Source organism: Brienomyrus brachyistius, chromosome 22 (genome assembly GCF_023856365.1).
Source record: "Brienomyrus brachyistius isolate T26 chromosome 22, BBRACH_0.4, whole genome shotgun sequence".
Taxonomy (NCBI): Eukaryota; Metazoa; Chordata; class Actinopteri; order Osteoglossiformes; family Mormyridae; genus Brienomyrus; species Brienomyrus brachyistius.
In genome coordinates, this window is record NC_064554.1 from 13,461,176 (window position 1) to 13,474,546 (window position 13,371).

The 13,371-nt window shown below is 46.7% G+C and overlaps 1 protein-coding gene across 1 annotated transcript; it reads right to left on the minus strand.

The window, feature by feature from the left end:
* Window positions 1-192: 192 nt before the first annotated feature.
* sdr42e2 (short chain dehydrogenase/reductase family 42E, member 2) lies at window positions 193-13,371 on the minus strand. The gene is made up of 11 exons (XM_048991406.1): window positions 12,693-13,371; window positions 12,282-12,377; window positions 11,778-11,835; window positions 10,824-10,942; window positions 9,663-9,738; window positions 6,985-7,067; window positions 4,909-5,046; window positions 4,408-4,473; window positions 4,120-4,183; window positions 3,313-3,386; window positions 193-1,221 (listed from the first exon to the last, which is right to left on the minus strand). Exons 1-11 carry the CDS (start codon window positions 13,038-13,040, stop codon window positions 1,003-1,005), a joined length of 1,341 nt encoding a protein of 446 aa, XP_048847363.1. The 5' UTR covers window positions 13,041-13,371; the 3' UTR covers window positions 193-1,002.

Here is a 13,371-nt window from a genome sequence, read left to right on the forward strand (position 1 = left end):
ATGGAAGAAGAAACTACACAGTCCATGGAGTGTGCAATTTTGTTATAGCGCCACAGCGTGGTTCGTAATGCACTGTTCCGCACGCGCCGTGGGACTATATAGTGCCTGCGTTAATTACAGAGCATTGTTTACGATTATCACCCAGCATTAAGCACAAAAAAATTACAAAAAAATGATGAAATGTGTATTTTAATCAGAATTTTCCATTTACAAAGGTTACACATCTAAATAAATTACTGATTGACTTACAACAAAGTGAAGCCTAAATTAATAAAAAGCATCAGGATAAATGATTAAGACGCTTCACTTTTTCAGCATCACTACAAAGTACCAAAACAACCCAGGCAGGTTTAATGTGTCTTAGAATATCTGATTCCCATTAATTAACTGCTGTCACTGAAAATGATTCAAATTCTCAGTTCATACAGCAATGCGATGGCTACAAAGAAACAACGATGCATAATATCAAAAATGTTACAAAATAATATTCGTATGAAACCTAGCTTTTTAAATGCATATTCATACATATAAAACTGTATGCACTCAGAGGAAATCCATCAGTTTCCCTTCATCCTAGTTTATATTATGTTGTGTCTAATTTTACAAGAAAAGAAAAACTTGTAAAGATTCCTTTTGTGCACAAGCAGTTTGGACTGCAGTGGAAATATTCAGGCCCAGTGGCATTAAAATATACGTACAAATATAATACAATGTAGCTATAAAGACAAAGCTGTGTTAGAGGCAGTTCAGTGTCCTGAGTTTATAAAATGTATGACATCATGTAGCTTCTGGAAGTGAAATGCAGAAAGAGAAGAAGCACAGGATGAGAGTGTGAGCAGAGAAGGGGATGATGCTGCTGAGGATGGGACACATCTGTCACCAAGGCATGTCATGTGACTGGTGCCATGTGACTTTAATGTCATGACTGGACCAGCAATGTGTCAGTGATACATTATGGGTGTGGCCAGAGGTGGGTGTGGCCAGAGGTAGGTGTGGGCGTGGCTAGCAACATTGCCAGCAGTATATGAGCAGAGCTGCCAGGGAGAGCAGCAGAATCAGCAGCGCGCTGTATGCGTTGGTCAGCTGTGGGTTTGGTCGCACAGGACAGGCTTGCAGGTACTGGTCCACTGAATCAGCCAGCTTGTACTTGCGGGGGTTGAAGCCCAGTTCCCGCCGTGCTTTCTCGATTCTGAAAGTGTGGGTGACAGCTATGTTCCTGACCTGGGGGGATCGATAACACCGTCAGAGAGCGATGCTCAATGTTAGCAGTGCTGTGCCTCACAATAAGCGGCTGAGTGTCCTCTGCCCTACAGATGAACTCTGTGCCTCACTGGACAAATGGCCAGTTCATCCTTCACAAAGGCATCCTGAGGGCAGAATGAAAAATGATTGGTTCAGAGAGATAACCAATCAGATTATAGAGGAGGTGGGTCCAAGCAACTCAAGGAGGCGGAACCAAGACGCCTGGTTGGTCCCACCTCCTCTACAATTTGATTGATTTTCTCTCTGAACCAATTATGTTTTCGTTCTACCCATAGAACATTTTTGTGTAAATAAAACCCCTGAAGCTCTGAGCTTTCTGAAGGTTACTGCTGGCCTGTAAGCAGCATTTATAAGTCTTAGAGCCCTGCTTCAGTTTGCCTCCTAAACAGGGTATCACTGCCATCCCCGAGAGACTGATGCTGAGATGGAAGTATCTTGAGTGTCTTAAGTTTATTATGATGTCAGCTCAAGGTCACTCCATGGCTGATGGCTTTCCTCCAGCCAGGCCTGTGCCCCGTGGTTCAGCGACTGCCCTGCCAAACGGCTCTCATGGATGCCAGTTTCATTGTATCCCCTTACCGGGCGCCAGATTGAATGTCTGTATGGAATATCCTGGGAGCGGACGGAGGTTTTTGCCATATGTGAGATCCACACACACACACACACACACACACACACACACACACACAGGCTTGTAATTATATCTTTGTGGGGACTCTCCATTCATTTCTATGGGGAAAACTCTAATCCCAACATGAGGACCTTAACCCCCACCCAGCCCTAACCTTAACCATATGTAACCAAACTAAATACAAGGCTTTTTGACATTCTTGTTTCACTGGTTTTTGTTTGCAGTCACCGATTTTTATAAAACTGAGTTTCCCCTTGTGGGGACTGAAGAAATGTCCCCACAAGGTAATAATTACCGGTGGCCAAAATAACATTTGATCATAACAATGTCATATATACATAACCCCCCCCCCCACACACACACACAGACACACACACACACACACACACACACACAAACGAGCACACAGAGCCACTGGAATAGCCGTGGAGCTACGGCATCAGTTAACTGCTGCAATTTTCCACGATCATCTCACAGCTGATGAAAAAAACCAAGATGGCGGCGTGCACCGACGCGGCGGCCCGGCGCTCTCCGTTACATTAGCATTCGTATATTCTAAAGGATGATCCAAACGTCATGTCATTGTACTTGTACAATGACAATAAAGACATCTTGTATCTTGTATTACTTTCTTTAACAAGATTCTTTACCAAGACTAAAAAAAAAGCATAGATCAACAGCTGCCCATACTTGGGAGTACCTACAGCACAGGTGACGACCCTGAAGGCCTCCATTCTGCCTGTGCTTCACAGACCTGCGGCCGCATGGTCAAATACACGTAAGAGCTACACCCCTGGAGGAAAAAGGACCCCAGCGGGACTTTTCTCATTGGTCGAACTTCAGATCACCAGTGTCCAGCCCCGCCTTATGTTTTATTCAAGCATAGTCGTCGACTTCGCAGCCGTATGACGAGTTTTGCCCCTACTAGCCCGTCCGTGTCTGTACACTCATGAAATGCTCTTTCCATAAACGTCCTGCTCATACTGACCACTATAAAGCACTTTGCCAATTGACACGTGGTCCAAAAACCTCAACCTCAAGTGCAAATGTCATAAACTATCTCACAACCCGAAAGACATTTTTTTCTTTTAATCATTTTAGACCCATAATAAAATAAGCAATCCATCCCTTTTAATTACTTGTAATTAATAATACATATAGGAGCAACAGAAACCTGGAGATAATAATTCCTCTAAGAGGTTCTCTCAGTGACCCTATCCTGGCCCTCTGGCAGACTTAAACAAAAACCTAATCAGGTACTGTAACTCAACCCTCCACTCAGCACCCCCCCCCCCACCCCAGGATTGGCAGAGCAGCGTCATGTGACATAACTGTGTCATGTGACCCAAGGTGAGTGGTGTCATCTCAGGCAGTCCTGTTCAGGGACAGTCAAGCAGAGGGGATATGGAAAGTCATACCTCGTTTCTTGTGAAGAGAAGTGGGATCTCGACCACAGGCCTCATGGCCACGTGTAGGCACTCCATCAGGACGGCTTTAGAGAGAGCGAAGAGCACAATGAAAGGGGGTTCCTGTGAAAGATCTCCATGAAAAACCCAGGAGCAGTCCTGTTATTGTAAACACTGGGAAATACAGCTCTGAACAAAAAAAAAATTAAGAGACCATAGCAACAGTTTTTGTTTCACTCACTTCTCAATTTATGGGTGTGAATTTTTTATTTTTTTTTTGCAAACTGCAACCTGGTTTTTCTCTGTTTCTCGAAGGGCCCCTTCCTTCCTTTATGGGTCTTCAGTCCTGCTTCTAGGACTCTGATATAAACTGTCCTAGCAGTGCACTTCACACCACTTAATGTTTCCCAATCTTTTTGAAGGTCACCTGATATCATCCTACAATAGACAAGAAACTGTCCGATAAGTTGATGGTCATCTCTGACGTTAGAAAGTTGCTTCTGCCCTCTACCTGGCTGGATTCTGGTCGTCCCCAGTGTCTCCTGCTTCACCTTATTCTTGTGTACTGCTATCTTAGCTCAGCATAGTTTTCTCCCTTCAGAACCATAATTAAACTAGGATTTTAAAATGCAGTTTTTAAAAAAACATGTAGAGTGGTCTCTTAATTTTTTTACCACAGCTGTGTTTAGCCATTGAGTACAACTGTCCTCAAACTAAAAGCGGACCAGTCAAAATGATGTCATTCCAGTTTTAAGTCCTGACAAGACTTGTGTCGTGACGGAATGGCATGTCAGAGATCCAAACAGATACGTTCTCTACCTGCAGAATAGACCAAGAAGACAGGGAGATGAATCGACGGGCGACTGTGACCCAGCTTCTCAAACTGTGAACAGACAGTAGACACCAAAGTGCTTGAGGGGACCTTGCACATTCTGAATTAATTACACAATCCCACTGAAAGAACGAGGTAAGCCAGACTTAATATTACCGTTTTGAAAAGAGGGCCTTTCTACATGACATCATCGAGGCACAGGACACAAGCAGGTATGAAATGTACGAGGCTACTACAGAACTCAAAAGCAAAATAACTGGCCAATCGGAACTTACCAGGGGTGTGAACCATTCAAACAGGTTCACCGCCTCGCCATCATTGATGAAGTAGGCCTGTCCACTCTGAAGCACAGTGAGATCAGCTCTTACATGCGGTCAGACACAAACAGGTGGACACACAGACCCACATGTTTATACTGTCACGTGTATTTGTATAAGTTCGTAAAAGGTGGGACAGCCACACTAACATCTGTGGTGGCATTGACCGTCTACGGCATTGATCGTTTATGGTATTGACCATCTACAGCATTGACCGTCTATGACATTGACTGTCTATGACATTGACTGTCTATGGTATTGATCGTCTACGGCATTGACCGTCTATGACATTGACCGTCCACGGCATTGACTATCTACGGCATTGACATTCTATGGCATTGACTGTCTCCCTGGTTCTCTACTTTGCTGCTTGTCCTACTAGCTGTGTAAGTCTCCTGTGCGTCTGTGGTGCTCTGGCTGTTCCGCCTCAGAGACAGCAGAGGTAGAGGAAGCCCTCACCGCCACGTAGCCCTTGCTGGGCGTCAGGCCGTCGGCAGCCAGGACGTGGGCCATGACCAAGTTGTCCACGTGCACCCAGTTGATCCGCGCCTCCTGGTTCCCAAAGCTGAAGCTGAAGAGCCGCCTTTCCACGTTCACCTGGGATCACAGACACGGCTCCCTGTGTCACACACACTCACTCGCGATGGGTCACATACACCTATGTATTACCATAAAAAGCATGGCTGCTCTTTTCGTGTAATTCGTGATCCTTAAGCCCAAATCCCTGAAACATAAACTTAAAAAAACTTATATTTGTCCTCTTAGGACACAAATACACACTCAAATATCCCCCATCACGCATGTTACCCAGACACCCACACACCTCTCACTCATTCAGCCCAAAGCCTAATCTGAGTAACATCTGGTCGTTCCGAGGCATCGGAGAGCTACATGACCCCTTCAACCATCAAAACATTTAGCTTAAATGGGGAAAACTAGGTAAATTTAAACTGAAACAGACTGATTTCGCCAAGTACAAATATGTACAGGGAATTTGTCTCAGGGGGCGGCATGGTGGTGCAGTGGTTAGCACTGTTGCCTCACACCTCTGGGACCCGGGTTCGAGTCTCCACCTGGGTCACATGTGTGTGGAGTTTGCATGTTCTCCCCATGTCATCGTGGGGTTTCCTCCGGGTACTCCGGTTTCCCCCCACAGTCCAAAAACATGCTAGGCTAATTGGAGTTACTAAATTGCCCATAGGAATGCCTGTGTGAGTGAATGGTGTGTGAGTGTGCCCTGCGATTGGCTGGCCCCCCATCCTGGGTTGTTCCCTGCCTCGTGCCCATTGCTTCCAGGATAGGCTCCGGATCCCCTGAGACTCAGTAGGATAAGTGGTTTGGAAAATGGATGGATGGATGGATGGAATTTGTCTCTGTGGATCTGGTCATGCATATTGCACACATAAATGCAGGTCTATCCATTTAACGTCCATTCATGTTAACGGCCACGGGCTAAATAATCACAGTAAAAAATAAAATCTGCGGTCAGTGTGGATCCCAGTGCGGCGATGGGGTTACTGTGCTGCATAAACAGTGCCAACTTTTCGGTAAGATATGAAACTGATTCCCTGGTCATCCGTGACTGCAAACTAAAATGCCTTTGTTTGTGTTTGTTTGCTTGTTTGTTTGTTTGTTTGTTTGTTTGTTTGGTTGGCTGGCTGGTTGGTTGGTTGGTTGCTTGCTTGCTTGCTTGGTTGGTTGGTTAGCTGGTTGGTTGGTTGGTTGGTTGCTTGGTTGCTTGGTTGCTTGGTTGGTTGGTTGCTTCGTTGCTTGGTTGCTTGGTTGGCTGGTTGGTTGGTTGGTTGGTTGGTTGGCTGGTTGGTTGGTTGCTTGCTTGGTTGCTTGGCTGGTTGGTTGGTTGGTTGGTTGGTTGCTTGCTTGCTTATCGTTAAGGTTAGGGCAGGGTCCGGGGCTAAAATTGCCAAATGTGTCCCCTATATCTAACCGGTGAATTCTCTCTTGTCCCTTCACCACATTGGCTACTGTGTAGTGAGCATGCTGGTGCAGAATGGCTGCTGTCACATCATCCGGGTGGGGGCTACACAGTGGTGGGGGTTAATGTGGCTCCCCATTGAATCTGTAAAGTGCTTTGGGTGTCTTGAAAAGCGCTATAGAAATGTAACATTCATTATCAGCTCGTTTTTCACATGGACATTGACTTCCGTACTTAACGGGATATTTAAATTCAGGTTCTATGCTGCTACGCTCCGAGCTGCTCTCGCAGTGCCGCGCGGGACACGCGCAGGGTCAGAGAAAGTGAGGTAAGTGGGGCACAGCCGCTAATCTGGGAGAGCCTCTTAGCAGCCTGTCCCATGGTGAACCCGGCCCATCTCCTGCTTACAGGGCCGGAGAGCGCGGGATATGGAGCAGGTAATGAGATCCCAGGAGCTCATTAAAACTGCATGGCCCCGAGGTACGCTCTGCCTCCCTCGACCTGGGGGGGGGGGGTCACTGCTTCCCCAGCCTGGGGGTTTGCTTAGGAGGCTAATTGCTGCAGAACCAAAGGTGGGGGGGGGGCAATACAGAGAGGCTCACCATCACCCGGTGAAGATGCCTCCTCTCCTCAGGGCCATAGATTCCTGAGGGTCGCAGCACACAAGCCTGCAGGCAGCCCCCACCTGTAAGGGAGCACACAGACACGGGCACATGGGCACATGGGCACATGGGCACACACACACACACACACACACACACACACAGACACGGGCACATGGGCACATGGGCACATGGGCACACACACACACACACACACACACACACACAGACACGGGCACATGGGCACATGGGCACACACACACACACACACACACACACAGACACGGGCACATGGGCACATGGGCACACACACACACACACACACACAGACACGGGCACATGGGCACACACACACACACAGACATGGGCACATGGGCACACACACACACACACACACACACAGACACACACACACAGACACACACACAGACACACACACAGACATGGGCACATGGGCACACACACACACACACACACACACACACACACACAGACACGGGCACATGGGCAAATGGGCACACACACACACACACACACACAGACACGGGCACATGGGCACACACACACACACAGACATGGGCACATGGGCACACACACACACACACACACACACAGACACACACACACAGACACACACACAGACACGGGCACATGGGCACATGGGCACACACAGACACACACACACACAGACACACACACACACAGACACACACACACACACGGGCACATACACAGACACACACACACACAGACACACACACAGACACACACACACACGGGCACATACACAGACACACACACACACAGACACACACACACACAGACACACACACACAGACACACACACACACAGACACACACACACACACACACACACACACAGACACACACACACACAGACACACACACACACAGACACACACACACAGACACACACACACACAGACACACACACACAGACACACACACACACAGACACACACACACACAGACACACACACACACGGGCACATACACACACGCACATACACACATACAAACATGTTTATATTCATATCTCTGCGGGGACTGTCCATTCATGTAAAGAACCCTAATCCCAACTATGACAACCTTTACCGCCACCCAGCCATAACCTTAACCAAAAGTAACCAAAATACAAGACTATTTTTAGTTTTTTTGATTGCAGTCCAAGATTTATATAAAATTGAGTTTCTCCTTGTGGGGACTGACATAATGTCCCCATGTGGTCAAAATTTTTTTTTATCACGTTGTGGGGACATTTGGTCCCTATAATGTAATATGAACATAACCCAGACAAAGACAGATATGTGGAACAAAATTTCCAAAACTCAGCCCATTTTTCGTTGTTTTTGAGGCGAGACCACTAATGACCTAAAGTCCGGCTTCCTCATCAATTGTCATAGTACTGGGAACCAAAACCCAGTCACTCCTCATATAATAGAATGACGACTTTTCCTTTCATTTCCAAAATTTCTAAAGTCCACGGATATCTTCTTGGAAACGTATCCCATGGATTGAGCAAGTCAGAGCAATATTCAGAGTATTAAGCGAATCTGAATAAATATAAGAATAGTTTTAAAATGGCTTTGGGTAGAAGTGACTGATCCAAGCCAAGCCAAGCATTAAACATCATCTCTATTAACAGTCAGATTCTAGCTCAAACAAGCTATTTGACTGATGGTACTATGTGTACTGATTTTAATGAATGTACAAATACTGACTGAACAGCTTGCTAAACAAAATGGTGTTCTAAATGAAAAGATGGGCTTGATAGATTATGTATGGATGTCCGACTGGGCATTTACATGGAAGTGTTTCCATTCGTTCTTCCTGTTTCCTGACCGACCCATAGCGTCACTTGTGTGAGTATGGATATCTCTCAAACGCCTGGCATCCGGTATCAAGTTGATGTACTACCCCTATTGTACCATCCAATGCTGCTCTAAATTTAAACCGGTATCAGGAGGTCTTTGCATATTGGATTGCAACCCGAACAGTAGATGTGCTGTTACGCAAGTCACTCATTGAAGATGACAGTGCTGGCAGGCCAAGCCACCTCATAATGGGGACCCAAGCGGCCACTGTCACTACGGGCACACCACTGCTCACATATGCCAACAGTGCCAGCCGTAATCACAGCACATACACCTCCCACACTCCTTCAGTTGGTGATCCACATCTCCCACACGCAGAGCCTAGGGGGTTCCACATCTCCCACACGCAGAGCCTTGGGGATCCACATCTCCCACACACAGAGCCTTGGGGGGTCCACATCTCCCACACACAGAGCCTTGGGGGGTCCACATCTCCCACACACAGAGCCTTGGGGGGTCCACATCTCCCACACAGAGAGCCTTGGGGATCCACATCTCCCACACAGAGAGCCTTGGGGATTCACATCTCCCTCACAGAGAGCCTTGGGGGGTCCACATCTCCCACACACAGAGCCTTGGGGGGTCCACATCTCCCACACACAGAGCCTTGGGGGTCCACATTTCCCACACACAGAGCCTTGGGGGGTCCACATCTCCCTCACAGAGAGCCTTGGGGATCCACATCTCCCACACACAGAGCCTTGAGGGGTCCACATCTCCCACACACAGAGCCTTGGGGATCCATATCTTCCACACGCAGAACCATGCACACTGTGGGTTTACCTTTCAGAGGATGGCCATTGGCTTCCAGCACCATGGCCTCGGCGATTGCCTTGGTTCGGGAGTAGTGGTCTATGTGCTGAGGTTGGGTAGAGAAACCAGTGTTAGTTGCATGTTTGGTGGTAATTCACCACCTTTTATGAGCCAAGTTTGCTGCGGTGATGTTATAAGTACTGCAAGTTAACTTAAAAAGTCCAGGTGATGGGATTCTGAGTATCCCGGGCAATGTGTGTCTAGGTGCACCACACACTCCAGTCATAGCATTTCATATTAACGTATTATCCATCCATTTTCCAAACCGCTTATCCTACTGGGTCGCGGGGGGTCCGGAGCCTATCCCGGAAGCAATGGGCACGAGGCAGGGAACAATGCCGTCACAGGTATTGCTGCATTAACATAATGCTAAAAGCAGGAACTTATCAAATCTTAGTAGACCATGTTTTAAGCAATGGCCTTTGGTTAATATGCTGGTAAAGTTGTTAAACAGTTTGTGTCCTATGTACACTATTCAACTGTTGCACCAGTTACATATTCAATTGTCCAATATATATTTAACATTTTTGATTGTTTATAAACATTTCCGCCCAATATTCGTGTAGTAATTTATTACTACTAGTGTAATACCAAAAATGCTAGGTGTTTCCACAATTTTGGCCACCAGTGTATCATATGCCGGTTTGGAATGAAATATTGTGATACGGTCGGATTTATAAGAGAACTTTTTGAGTTAAGATTATTGAATTTATAAGAGAAAATTTTGATTTAGGACAAGTAAAATGGTGTGCATCAGAATACAGGAATTATTATTAACAAGGTTATTGTTTGGGTAGTTCTGTTTATGAAGAGCAATTCGCAAAACAGAATATTATAGTGGAATGTAACCTAGGAGGTTTCTGCATATGCAATATCACCAGTTCAGAAACATATATTACAGGAGGAACATTCCATATAAGAAAATGGTGTCAATATTAGTACACATTCCCTGTCAGAATCATCATAATTTCTCTTTTATTTTATGGGATGCCCGCACAGTTTTTGTTATGGAGAAATTAATATTCTAGACATCCAAACAAGGGCGATGCTAGAGGAAAAATTATTTTTGAAGGGGGCTGAGACAAAAAATAATATAAACTGGGTATAGGACCGCCTATGCATCAGACTTACCATGTCCAAAGGTACATACGGCACAGAGTCTTCATCGCCCTCCTCTATTGGCAGTCCAGCAAAGGCTACATTCACTGTGCTGGTGTACACCAGCCTGGAGACTCCCCGCTCCAAGCAAGCTGCAAGAAATAGACATAGGTCAGCACATCACTGCACAGGAAAACACAAGCTGCCTCACATCTCTGCACAGGAAAACACAAGCTGCCTCACATCTCTGCACAGGAAAACACAAACTGCCTCACATCTCTCCACTGGCAAACAGAAGCTGTCTCACATCTCTGCACAGGCAAACACAAACTGCCTCACATCTCTCCACTGGCAAACAGAAGCTGTCTCACATCTCTGCACAGGCAAACACAAACTGCCTCACATCTCTCCACTGGCAAACAGAAGCTGTCTCACATCTCTGCACAGGCAAACACAAGCTGCCTCACATCTCTCCACTGGCAAGCACAAGCTGCCTGAAATCTCTCCACTGGCAAACACAAGCTGCTTCACATCTCTGCATAAACGAGAGACGACTAATATTTATGTACAGGCTAACACAGGCTACTTCACATCTCTCCACAGACAAAGGAGAGCAAATGTATATTTCTGCACATACCAACAAAGGCCAGTTCAGATCTCTACAAAGACAAACACAGCCTCCCTTGTATTTCTACACAGGCAAACCCAGCCTCCCTTGCATTTCTACACAGGCAAACACAGTCTCCCTCGCATTTTCTACACAGGCAAACACAGCCTCCCTCGCATTTCTACATAGGCAAACACAGTCTCCCTCGCATTTCTACACAGGCAAACACAGCCTCCCTCGCATTTCTACATAAGCAAATCCAGACAACCTCACATTTCTACACAGGCAATCACAAGGAAACTGACATCTCTGCAGAAGGTATTCCTGAGTAAAGCACTACAATAACCATCCATAATGGTTTTACAACGAGAAATAAATACCCTTGATGACATTGCTTGTCCCGCCAACATTGATAGACTCAATTTGCTCTTTCTTCAGCTGCAGAACACAGAAAATAAATTTGCACAGGTCATTATACACTTGGGACATCATTAATGTAAATATGTACCATGAATAATGTGTGAGCACTTCAGCAACGACATGAAATCCTTTATCACATCATTTTTGTCACAATAATGTCAATTCGTGCTGTAATTATATTAACAAAAAGACGGTTTACATTATGCAGAAATTCTTTAATGAAAACACTGTGCCCAACAGACAAGGAGGAGAAGGATTCAGTAATATCATCTTTATTCGGCTTTATTACTCATGTCACAGGTGAGGGGCCACATTGTTACACATCATATTATCAACAGCAGAGATTCCACCGTGACCTTGTACTAGTAAAAAGTCAACGGGGTGAGGATGGAATATCACACCATCTGTCATCATTAAAACATAACAGATGAGGAAATTCCTTGATTATTCCTTGTCCGGTTTACCTGCTCAGGTCCCGACATTCCATAGGACGCCACGTGGAAGATGCAGTCAACAGCCTGGCACACTTCCATCAGAGAATCAAAGTCCCGTACGTCCCCCTGAGAAAAGTAAGAGGTGTCACATCCATGGCCCCTGAAGACGGGAAGCTTAAATCTTGCTGTCTTCGTGTTTCCCACCCTGTTCAGGTTTTAGGCTCAATGCTCAACACCAAGTCAAGTCAACAGGATTGTGTGTGTTCAGGGGTTTCCTCTGTTCTGTGTTTTTCTCCATTCGCTGCCCCTGGGCACCCTGCCCGTTTGCTTCTGACGGGACTTTGATTAAGCAGGCTGATGGATTCGGACCCAAAGGCTTTTTAGAGGCGAAAAGAGTCACCGTGAGACAGGATGGCGGGGAAATGCGAGTGGCTGAGTTACCTGGTGGAAAGCGACGCCTTCGGGGGTGTCCCAGCGCGGTCGGACAATGTCCAGCAGGATGACCGAGTGTCCGGCTTCAGCTAGGGCCCGACCCAACCTGTGGCCGAAATAGCCGGCCCCCCCCGTCACCAGGACCTTGGACGCCACCCCCCGCCTGATGTCGCTGCCCGTGGTGTCGCTCGCCGCACAGGCCCGCGTCTGGCGCCACTCTGCTACATTTCCGTTGACTTTGTACTGAGTGCCGTTAGCCCAGAGCGCGTGCCCGTTAGCCTGACCCGTACACGCACTTCCGTTCTGCTCCAGGGCACAGGGGCTCGGCGGCCTGTGGGCCGCCCTCTCCTCATGCATCCTCCGCGCAGGTCCTGCGACTGTAGGATTAGACCGCAATAAATCAATACTATGCACCAGGATAAAAACATAGACAAGGTCAGCGTGATCTACCAGCCATTCACTCAGATCTGTGCTGTGCAAAAACTGATGTTTGAACTGGGGGGGGGAGGTACTTCAGTACCTCAAAAAGTTGGACACTTTCAGTTACTCGGCAAAAAAGGGTCGATATTCTGCCACCCGTAGCCCCCCCCCCCCCTCATCCTCACATGCCTGACCCATATAAATGCATTTGTATCAAAAATATTGAATACGTTTTCAATTCAACTCAATGCAGTTCAATTTACTGTCA